This window comes from Carlito syrichta, unplaced genomic scaffold (genome assembly GCF_000164805.1).
Source record: "Carlito syrichta isolate Samal-C Ts95f unplaced genomic scaffold, Tarsius_syrichta-2.0.1 Scaffold308658, whole genome shotgun sequence".
Classification (NCBI taxonomy): Eukaryota; Metazoa; Chordata; class Mammalia; order Primates; family Tarsiidae; genus Carlito; species Carlito syrichta.
In genome coordinates, this window is record NW_007252754.1 from 39,342 (window position 1) to 51,717 (window position 12,376).

At 39.6% G+C, this 12,376-nt stretch overlaps 1 protein-coding gene across 1 annotated transcript; it reads right to left on the reverse strand.

Moving 5' to 3' along the window:
* Window positions 1-10,935: 10,935 nt before the first annotated feature.
* On the reverse strand, window positions 10,936-11,430 carry LOC110596326 (peptidyl-prolyl cis-trans isomerase A-like). The gene has a single exon (XM_021716277.1). The coding sequence runs from the start codon at window positions 11,428-11,430 to the stop codon at window positions 10,936-10,938; it is 495 nt and encodes a 164-aa protein (XP_021571952.1).
* Window positions 11,431-12,376: the final 946 nt, after the last annotated feature.

Sequence of the window (12,376 nt, forward strand, 5' to 3'; positions counted from 1 at the left end):
CTTTGCTTGTTTTCTTTTGGCTTTGGGGTTTATGTGTGTTTGTGTTTTCAAGTGTATTATTTTACTGTATTTTCTGTTGAATCTGTGCTCTGCTCTCTTGGGAAGTGTGTGGTCATTCTTTTTTTCTTTCTTCTGTGCTTAATACCTTTTTGAGTGTCTCCTGTAGGGTTGGTCTGGAAGCTGCATAATCTCTTAGGGATTGGATGTCTGGGAAGGATTTATATCTCCATCAGTAATGAAGCTGAACTTGGCTGGGTAGAAAACTCTTGGTTGGAATTGTTTATCTTTGAGTACTTGTAATATTGCACTCCAGTTCCTCCTTGCTTGTAGTGTTTCTCCCAATAGGGCTGCTGCTATTCTGATTGGTTTTCCCTGGTATATAGTCTGACCTTTCTCTCTTGCTGCCTTTAGGATTTTTTTCTTTTGTGTAGGTGAATTACTATGTGTCTTGAGGTTGGTCTGCTCATCTGATGTCTTGTGGGTGTTCTCTGTATCTCTTGTTTTTGGCTGATCAAATCTCTGATGAGATGGGGAAATTTTCTTGGAGTACCTTCTGCAATACTTGCTCCAAGGTTTTCTCCATTTCCATTTCTTCTTCTGGGATACCAGTCAGGCATAGGTTCAGCATAGGTTCACACTTCTTGTAGGCTTTTGTCTTTCTTTCTGAGTCTTCTATTTATGCTTTTTACAGATTGGATTAATTGCATGTTCTGGTCTTCAAGTTCTGAGATTTTTTTCTTCAGCTATATTAATTCTGCTTTCCATGTTTGTCATCTTGTTATTTATTTCCTGGATGACATTTTTTTTTGCCAAAATCTGTTACATGTTCTCTCAGTGTTGCATCTTGTCTTTCTTGAGTCTTATTCACTCCTAATCCCTGTCTTATTCTGGGGCCAGTTGTTGGTGACATATTGTTTGGGCTTCAAGGTCTGATTTTTTTGAATAGTTTTCTCTTTGTTACACTTGAAATTGCCCATGGGCTTTCTTTGGTTTTTCCTCATTTGTGACAGATCTCTTGTTTTTCTCTTTAGCTCTGTTGTTCAGTGTCAGTGGAAGAAGCTTTCCCTTCTGATGTCTGTTCAGCCCTCTATTCTTCCCTGATATGGGCTCTGGATTTGTTATATCTTTAAATAGACTGTGGGTGGGAAGCTTTGCTGTCTCTTGTAGTTTTGAAAGAAAAATAAGGTGGGGGATGGGATGCTATGATTCAGAAACTACTTTCAAATTGCAATGTTCACTGATTGTGGTATGTATTCTCTGAGACCCACTCCCAACCACCATTCTATATGACAATGCAATGGTACGTGTGTGTACCCCCCAGTCTGAGATACAGTGACAGCAATGAGGAGCACAAAGAAAAATAGAATGAAATAAGATTTACAAAAATTTAAAAAAATAAAGAAATAAAAAGAAAAAAAAAACATGGAACAATGAAAGCAGAAACCAAAGCAAAAAATAATTGAACACGCACACACAGATATACACCCCCCCCAAACAAATGGGAATAACAACAAAGTGAAACAAAGCAAACAACAACAACAGAATCCAAGAAAACTAAACACACACATCTAGCACAAAATGAATGGAGAAGAAAAACAGAAAGACCTGGAAAAAAAAAAAAAAAGAATTCAGATTGAACTCTCACATATATATTGACACACCTTAAACTAAAAAAACAAAAATATAAGATTAAAAGAGCAAAAACAAACTAACAGCAACAAAAAATTGAAAGATGACCACTCAATCATTCACATACACACACAAACAGAAAACAACAACAAAAGAAGAAACAAAAAAAAAAAGAAAAGAAAAAAAGGGGGAATGCAGATCAAACCTCACATACACATTCATGTACAAAGGAAAAATATTAAAAAAGAGATGAACTAACAAACAGGAAAAAATTTAAAAAATTAAAAATTAAAGAACAAAAAACCTGTCCTCTTCTGGCAGTCTCTGCAATTGTTCCTCTCATCTGCTCTTTCTTGCTGTCTCCTCTTTCACTCTCTCCTTAGTGTCCTGAGCAGGGAAGGAGGAGGAGCAATGGAGGTGAGTGAAGCTGAAGTCCTCCCTTTCCACTCTTGTATGTTCATGGAGATGTCCTCAAGTGGAGAAGTGTGGGATTGTGTCTTTCCCAGGTACATACCAGGTCATATGGGAGGTTTTTCTTTAGATCTTTTTGGAATCCCCACACTGTTTTCCACAGAGGTTGTATTAGTATACACTCCCACCAACAGTGGAGAAGTGTTCCCTTTTCCCCATAACCTCACCAGTATCTTTTGTTTTTTGAAGTGTTGGTAATGTCCATCTTGACTGGAGTTAGGTGGTATCTCAGTGCAGTTTTAATTTACATTTCTTTGATGATTAGTGAGGCTGAGCATTTTTTCTTGCAAAACCTCAATTTTTCAACCAACTCATCTTTGACAAAGCCTCCACTAACAACCACAGGGAGAGGAGAAGTTATTCAATCAATCATGCTAAGAAAACTGACTGACAACATGCAGAAGATTAAAACAAGACCCTTATCTATCACCACACACAAAACAACTCTAAATGAATCAAAGACCTAAACTTAAAAAATAATTGTCATAATACTATAAGAAAGGGATTAGCAGTAGTGGGAAGCTTCCGGGGGGGGTGGGATTAGCAGTTGAGGGGAACTGCCAGGGGAGGGAGGGGCACACCGCATCAACAAGGGTATCTGCATAATGAACATTTGTATACCTAAACCTGAATTGTACTCCACACCTTTAAAATAAATAAATAAATAAATAAGTAAATAAATAAATAAATAAAAACAGAAACTGAGGTTGAAAACATACATCTTTTAGGGACCAAGGGATCTTTCAGTGTGTTTCTAAGATCTGATTTCTCCTAAACATCCATTATAAAATATTTTGTGTTCTTGCTTCAATAAAGTATTTTCCAAGCATAAAACAAAAACAACAACAAAACCCTCAAACTATAAGAACTTTAGAAAATGCAGGAGATACCCTTATGGGAATTGGAACTGGTAACCAATTTCTGATCAAAACCCCAAGTGCCTATGCCATAAGAAATAAGATAGATAAGTAGGACCTCATCAAACTGACAAGCTTCTGAAAAGCAAAAGAAACCATTGAGAGAGTGGAGAGAAAGTCCACAGACTGGGAAAAATATTTGCCAATTATATATCTGACAAAGTCCTCACATCTAGGATCTACAAGGAACTCAATCATGCCAAAAGACAGTAGTGGGAAGTTGCCAGGAGGTGGGGCACACCTCATCTACAAGGTTACCTGCATAACGAACATTTGTATACCTAACCTTGAATTGTATCCCACATCTTTAAAATAAAATAAAAAAGATGTCAAAAAGAAAAAAAAAAACCAAGCAGCCCTATTAAAAAGTGGGCAAAAGATATGAGTAACATTGCTCAAAAGAAGACATATGAGCAGCCAACAGATACGTGAACATCTTTTAAATGACAGTGTGTATTTGAATACTGTGTCTGGGGTGAACTACATTTTCAGAAACTAGTTTTCCTTATATGGACACAGCTGTTCCTTCCCTGTGTATGCTCACAGGAAACCCACAGAGAGAACTCCCACAAATACTTCTGTGTCTACTTTAAAGTGTCAAACCACATAAACACAAACTTGCAATTTATTATTTGTGTGTAGGACTGAGTGTGTATTTGTTTTTTCTATAGCTAACTTCAATGACATTATACTAAAGAAATGTCACTTCAATTAATGATTTTCGTCTTGGGATTTTTCCAGGTCATTTGAACATGTGAAGCCCCACTTCTTCAATATCTCTCCTGAGAATATCATTTTAGCTAGTTCTTTACATCATTAGCAAAAGTATTTTTAACACAATTTCTCAAGAGCATCTTAGAATCTAATTTATACTTCATAATAGCATGAAGATTGTTTTATGAACCTTTGGCAACACCACCACTTAGGGAATATGTATTTGTATACATGTGTGCCTGTGTGTGTGTGCCACATTACAGATGTTTCTAGCTATATGAAGAATGAATTAACTAGAAAGTAAATGGATGGTGAATTCTATGTTCACCCCTTTGTGCTTGTGTCATTCAGGAGCCCTGAGGACCAATCCATTATCCATAGAGCCTTGGTCTTCATCCATTGAAAACCTGGAAAGTCTCACCATCGAAAGAATAAGCTTCCACTGTCCTCTGTTCCAGACTAAACAGAGAGCTTAAAAGTGCTCAATTATATCATACTTGGAGGCTATTTCCTCTGCAGATCCCGAGCTATCAGGGTACCTTAGAACTCTTTCCCAAAGTGAGTCCAGGAGCAAAGTTTTTGATTCAAAGAACATAGGAAAGCTGAAATCATTGATGAGGATAAGAGAGGGAACCCTGCCACAGCTGAGCCAGGAATTATGGAAAAACTATATAGAAGTCATGTCATGAGACATGGCGCCATCTGAGAATTCAGAGCCTGTGATAGAGGCTGGGCTCAGGTCTCTTCAACCTTTTCCCCTTCCCTCTGTTTTGATTCACAGGAACAGCTGAGACTATCAGTCCATCACCAAACAAGTCAGATTCCAAGACTGGTGAGTAAGGAGATGTTCTTAGTTATGGAGCTTGGCACAGAGGATCAGATCCTGTCAAGGGGAGCTGGGTGCCTTGGGTGGACATACAGAGATGCTGGGTGATTTTGATCTTCCCTGACCTCTGTGGCCTTTGTCTATCATCCCAGCCTCACAGTTCCAGGATCACATAGTGGAGAATATCATTCTTATGGGCGTGGCTAGCTTGATCCTTGTGGTCCTTGGGATTCTGCTACTTGAGGTTTTGGAACAGCCAGAGAAGCCCCCAAGATGCACCTAGGACTTAAGAGAGAGCAATAAACCATCTGGAGTGGTAGAGCCTTGGAATAAAACCTGATGGTCTTAGAATGTTACAGAAGAAAATCTAGTGCTCTCTGGTCATTTTAAGAGGTAGGAATCAACGTTCAAGTGCAAGGAAACTATGTGGAGTGGGTTGTGGACCACTGAATTGTGATATGCCTACTTTCATTGACTTTCCTTGACTGGATCCCCTTTTTTTCTCTCCCCCAGACATGAAGCTACAACCCACATGGCAGTTTTGGGGCCACACCGCTACACATCTTCACGCTCTGGTCCACTACCATTCAACATAGTTTTATTTATTTCTCATTCACATACTCCCTGATGTACCTTATTAAGGATCCATCTCTTCAGATCAGAGTTACGAATCAGGCTCAGTAATTATATCAATGGAAGAGAATTAGGACCAAACCTGGAGCAGATGAATCTAAAACAATGCTCTAACATCCTCTCTGGACCTACAGATCTTTCACTGTTTCTCCGTTGCTATCTCTTTAGCTTTTTCGTGAAAAATCTTCACCTGAAATCATCACACTGGGACTTGAAGTGACAACCCAGTGCTATGCTGATTCTAAAAAAAAAATGTTAAAAATTATCTCATTTGTGGTATTTCCTATTTTTTGTGGTGTAAATATTATTTTGTGATCACATTCAAGGTGCCAAGGGAACAAGAGTGAATGCAGAGTTTGAAAGAGATGAATAGAATTGTCTTTACTGATAAGTATGACCCATCTACCACACATCTCACTGAAAGCTCACACATACACCTTTATTTTCATCTATTTTAAATGTAATGATACTTTCTACTTCAGAATTATGGCACAGTTTTGATGAAATTTATGATACCACAATCCTAGCTTATCCACCTGAGAAGCAAATACAAAAATGGCAATATCACATGTGGAAGATGATAGGAGCTGATTAGAATCCAATATATCAGTGGTGTGAGTGCAAATTACTTCAACCAATTTGGGGTTATATTGAAAATATCAAGTTAAGAGGTAGATGCACTTAGCTACAACCATCGATTACCCATCCTAGAGAAGAATGTGTTTATATAAGCATGAACATTGATAGGAGTGACACTCATAGTAGGCAACAATTGTGAAACCAATAACCACATATATAAAAATATGTTGTATATAATCACCGAGGTATATTATATTGCAGGGAAAATGTTCTGACTTAATCTTTAGAAGGCAATGTATATAAATCTTTATCTATGATAGTCAGTAAATGAATGAAGAGTATAAAAAGAAGGCATTCGAGGACCCTTCCATTAGATAAAGTTCAAAAAGAGATGGTACTTAATTTTTGAAAGACATAAATAAGGTGTACACAATAAGCAAAGGAAATAATCAATCCCATGCAGTCCAGAACAGTGTTTTCATGTAAGGCAATCTTAAAAGGTTTTGATCAAAATAGAAACCACAGGGGTTGTTGAATGACTCACCATGCTCCTCCTGACTGTCATTTTGTGGCTCTTAAGTTCACATGTTATTTCCAGTAAAGAGCACAATTCTTTTTTATTGATACATAATTATATATATTTTGTGGTGCATGTGACATTTATATATATATATATATATATATATATATATATGAATGCAATATGTAATGATCAAATCAGGGTAATTAAAATATTTATCATTTCTTTGTGTGGAAAACATTCCACATCTTCTCTTTTAGCTATTAAAATATGCAACACTTAAAAAAAAACTATTGTCACCTTAATGTGCTATTGGGCAATAAACATTATTTTTTCTAACTGTATGTTTGTAACCATTAATCAGCCTATCTTCCTTTGCATGCCTCCCAGCCACTGGTAACTATTATTCTACTCTTTACCTCCTACAATAAAAAGATCAAGAGGAGTGAAGTGGAGTTTACTTGCTTAAGGAAAAGAGTAAATGTGACCCCCATGTCTTAAATTGTAACTCCTGAATTTCCTCCAATAAGTGCTATTAACCAAAGCATGAAGACAGGAGAAAGAGTTCAGTAAAGAGTTATGGCCAGGAGAAGAGTTATGGTCAGGGAGCAATGAGGGCAGAAATAACTCAGAAATTTTAAAGTAGGGGGATGAAGAGAAGGTGTTGCTACTCACACAAACAAGAAAGTCAGAGGGAGGAAGTGTTTGTAACAAACAAAAATACACCCCAAGCCAAGAGAGAGGTTGTGCTTCTTCCGCCAGTCCAAGCCCCTTCTCCCAGAATCATTCATCCTATATGACTCCATTGGCTTCTCCAGCAAACCAAGGCAGAGAGTGAAACTGTCCTCAGTTCCTCATGCTCTTCTGTTTCACATACAATGAACAAATCCTAAAAGCTGTCTTGAGCCCTTCTTACTCGTGTCCCCAGGTCCATCACCATGGTCCATGCTCAGTTGAAGACTGGAGATGCCTTGTCTGTGCCACCTCATCAGCCTCCCTCCTAGTCTCCCTAATACAGGCCTTTGGTTCCTGCTGACTTCTATTAATCTCCAAGTCCAAACATTATATGTCACTGACCCCTCCCCAATCAAAATCTTACCACAAGTTTCAGTCTTCCTCCATACAAGACACAAGCATCTCTATGTCCCATTCAATGTTGTGGATGATCAGCACTGAGTTTAACTCTCCAGCCCCAGAAAATATGGCTCCTCCCTGCAAAGCAAACTCATCACAGGAAACAACCTATCCCACTCCAGACACACACACTGAGATATTAACATATTTGTGCCTTCTCACAGTCATCTTCCTGAGACAAGCTGATCCTAGAAAATGCCTTTCAACATCCTAATTGTTGTGAAGTCATAGAAACCCTCCTGCCACCTCCCACTGTACTGTTAATGTACTTATAACTTAAGAACCATATAAGAGTTGCATGAGAAATCCACATAAATCACTTAGAATACTAATCAACACATCATTTAGGAGCCAAATTAGTGCAGGACTATATCACTGTCTATTATCAATGAAATCTGAGAATAGCCCATGCTCTTCCTGCTGGATGGTGCCCATCCCTCAGCACTATAGTAGTGGCCACTTCTTAGGCCTTGTCCCCTCCTCCACAGAAATTTCTCCCCAACTCTGATGATTCAGCTTTCTTGATGTTCAGGTGTTATTGAAACTCATTGCCCCTACTTTCCACCCTATCTGCAACTTGCTAAAACTGCATCTGATTTATTTATCATTGGAATAATTACAGTGTCTGTCTTCATTGACAAGTTTAAGTTACACAAGTTCAGAAAAACATTTTTTACAAATTGTGTTAGTCTAGGTTCTCCATTCAAAGAAAACTTACAGATCACACACACACACACACACACACACACACACACACACACACACATACACACACACACACACACACAAAATAAAAAATTGGCTCACCAGGTTACTAAGACTGAGAAATTACAATGGCAAACTGGAAACCATAAAAAGCTGATGGTATAAGTATTAGCTCAAGTTCAACTCTGAAGGCTTGAGAGGACTAATGTCCTGGATCAACCAATGAGGGATTGCTCACTCACCCTTCTTGATCCATCCAATTCATTCATGGTTTGGTTGAGGCTCACCTACATTGGGGAGGGCAATTTACTGCACTCAGTCCATGCACTGATTCAAGCACCATCAATCAACACACACACAGGCACACCACACCCAGAACTATGTTTAACCAAGTATCTCAACTGTGAACCAATCAAGTTGATGCAAAAGTGACCATCAAACCAAGAGATCTTCAGAGCATAGCGCCCTTCCCAGCACACAGTATTTGCTCAATACATTGCATGGGCCTTGATGATGGAAGGAAGGAAGAAAGACAGTTTGCCTAGCACATGACAGGGAATGGGGTTCCTGGATTCTCACATTTGCCATCACTTTCTGGTCTCTATTTACCCAAAGAGACTTTTTGTGGGGTGATTCTGATCCGGCTGGGCAGATGATCACCAGCTATTGGCCACAGTTGCCTTCTGTATTCACTGTGCAGGTGAGTTTTCTCTACCCAAGAACTGGCCACCATGGTGGCTGGTATGTGGTTTTTGTATCCTGCTCCTCTTGGGCTCCAGTTGTTCACTGCTGTGCCCTGACTAGGATGCCTCCAGCATGGGACTGATGACTCACGCATGGCTGGGAGGGGATACATCAACGCAAAGCACCTTAGAATCACTCATCCCTCTTCTTTACCAGGCAGGGCTTTAGCTCCTGTGCCAACCTGGTGCACAGTGGGGGATGGGGAGCCCAGATTCCTGTTTCTGCAATTGCCTTCTGGTCTCCGTGTGTTCAGAGACCTTTGCTGGTTGCAGAGTGTTTTACCCATCCAAAAGTGCTTGGGATGTTTTCATCTATTGGTGCTTGGGTCCCTGCTCTCTGCCTTGCTTAATGAGAGAGGCACTGTTCTGCTGCTCGATGGTGGCCGCCTTGGATCTCTAAACTGTTTAGTTTAACAAATAAGGATGAATCAGTTATTTCAGCAATTGAGAAAAAATTGTCTTCTTCAGTATTTTCTCTTTTTGGAGTTCCAGTCACTCACAACTACCTGATACAACCTGAATACACTGATTTCTCTTTCACTGGGGGCGTGGTTAGTGCCCTCCTCTTCCCCCTTCTATGGGCAAATTATTTCTGCTTCTAAAATGTTTCATTTTCAAGAGAAGAGCTTTTCCTCACTCCTTTGGGAAAAAAGATACCTATTTTGTGTTGCAACAAGACCTAAACTTCTGATAACATAATTATCTTATTTCACTGTGGTTTTCTGTGCCACCATCTGTCAAGGGCAGCGGTGGAAGCTAACTCGTGCCAACATAACTTATTTTTCTGCACAGGATGTGGCACACCAGAGCCCAGGAGATGTTTCCTGATTTAATATGTGAATAAACATGTTACTGTATCTCTAGGGGCTAATACAATTCCTCTAATGATAAAGATGATGAGATAATATGTCAGATGTCTAAAACTTTGAAGAACCAGAAACTCAAAAGTGGAGGAGGCTGTATACGTAAACTAGTAATGAGCTGACAGCCAGAACTGCTTTCAGGAGATGACAATACTGCTGTCATGCAGCTTAAACACTGATAGTCTCTTCTCTCCACAGACACTGAATGGCATCTCAAACACCCCTGTCAGTTCTTTGGACAGTTACCACAGATCCACTCTCCTGGGGGTGGGTTTTATTTTCTTTATTTTATTTTATTTTATTTATTTTTGAGTTGGAGTCTTACTCTGTCACTCAGACTAGAGTGCAGTAGCCTCGACCTGCTGGGCTCCGGTGATCCTTCCGCCTCAGCCTTCCAAGTAGCTGGAACTACAGGCACACGCTACCAGGCCCGGCTAAGTTTTTGATTTATTGCAGAGATGAGGTCTCGCCAAGTTGCCCAGGTGGGTCTCGAACATGAGGGCTCAGGCAATCCACTCACCTCAGCCTCCCAAAGCATGGGATTACATGCTGAGCCACCGAACTCGGCTAAGGGGCTGGGTTTTAATATGGGAAACAGGAGGGGTGTCTAGATACAGAACCAAATGTGTTGGGTTCAGAGCAGGAGCCAGGGTCATAGAGAATGTCATCTTGTCTCAATGCCCTATGAGTGTACATTATGAAAGCTTAAAGATTGCTTCCACACATAACATACTGGATCCTTGTTACCTGCATCAGAAATATTAAATAATTTCCTTTTTATCATGACGAACTCCACATAACTTAAAACTAGCTGTTGATATTTGGAAGTGTATAAGTCAGTGACAATTAGTACATTCAAAATATCATGCACTCATATTATTTATTTAGTACCAAGACATCTTTCTCACCCTAAAGGAAAACCACACACCCATTTTATTTGTCATGATTCTCTAGAGAAACAATAAAAACAGGATGTGAGTATGTTTATGTGTGGAGAGAGATCTTTTTATGTTATTTAGTTTTTATTTCTCTGCAATCCAACTAGACGTGGAAGGGAATAAGGAAAATATGGAACCCAAAGAATCGTAGTGAGAGCACAAAGATTATAGGGGTACTGGCGAGCAAACGGGATTGGCGGGGGTGCTCTCCTGAGCTACAGAAGGAATGATCTGGTAATTTAAGATAAAACAAGTCAAATTTATTAGAGTTGTCCACAGTCAGCAATGGTGATCTTCTTGCTGGTCTTGCCATTCTTGGACCCAAAGCCCTCCATGGTTTGTATAACATTCATGCCCTCTTTCACCTTGCCAAAAACCACATGCTTGCCACCCAACCATTCAGTCTTAGTAGTGCAGATGAAAAACTGGGAACCATTTGTGTTGGGTCCAGCATTTGCCATGGACAAGATGCTGGGACCTGTATGCTTCAAGATGAAGTTCTCATCATCAAATATCTCCCCATAGATGGACTTGCCGCCAGTGCCATTATGGCGTGTAAAGTCACCACCCTGGCACATAAACCCTGGAATAATTCTGTGAAAGTAGGAACCCTTATAACCGAATCCTTTCTCTCCAGTGCTCAGAGTAGGAAAGTTTTCTGCTGTCTTTGGAATTTTGTCTGCAAACAGCTCGAAGGAGACGCTGCCCAAGGGCTCGCCATCGATGGCGATGTCGAAGTACATGGTGGGGTTGACCATGGCTGATGGGAAAAGGCTCAAGGTGGCGGCATCTGCAAAGCTGAGAGAGATCTTTTAAAGTAATTGACTTACATGATTATGGAGACTCTGTGTTTGTGTGTATTCAAATGATAGATAGGAGAGAGACAGATGAAAATACACAAAAAGACAGGAAGAAAGAGAGAGACAGAGAAATCTTGTTTTAAAGATTTGGTTTACTCAATCCCCCTACTGGGAATATACCCAGAAAAACTCAAATCACTCTATAAAAAAGATACCTGCACACGTATTTTTATCACAGCATTGTTCACAATACCAAGAACATGGAACCACCTGTGCTGTCCATCAAAAGAGGACTGGATAAAAAATGTGGTACATATACACAATGGAATATTACGTGGCCATAAAGAAGAGCAAAATCATGAACTTCACAGCAACCTGGATGGAATTAGAGTCTATAATACTGAGTGATCTTTTACAGAAATGAAGACCTGAGTATCACATGTTCTCACTCAAAAGTGGACCTTGAACAGCTACCATAATACTATAAAAAAAAGGATTGACAGCAGTGGGAAACTGTGGGGGTGGGGCAGGGAAGTGGGGAGGTGGAATTGACAGTAGTGGAAATTTGCCTGGGGAAGGGAGGCCACACCTTATCAACAAGGGTTCCTGCACAATGAATATTTGTATACCTAACCCTGAATTGTATCCCACAGTTTTAAAATAAAACAATTTAAAAGTTAAAAAAATATGTGGGGTACAATTCAGGATTAGGTATACAAATGTTCCTTATGTATGTACCCTTGTTGATGAGGTGTGTCCCCTCCCCCAGCGAGAGAGAGAAATTTTAAGTAATTAGATTATTTTAAGTAACAAAATCATCTGATTGTGGAGATTGAGTCTTAGCAACTGGAATCCCATGGAGCAGTCAATTTTTTGCACTTAAAATCTGAAGACTTTATGCTGG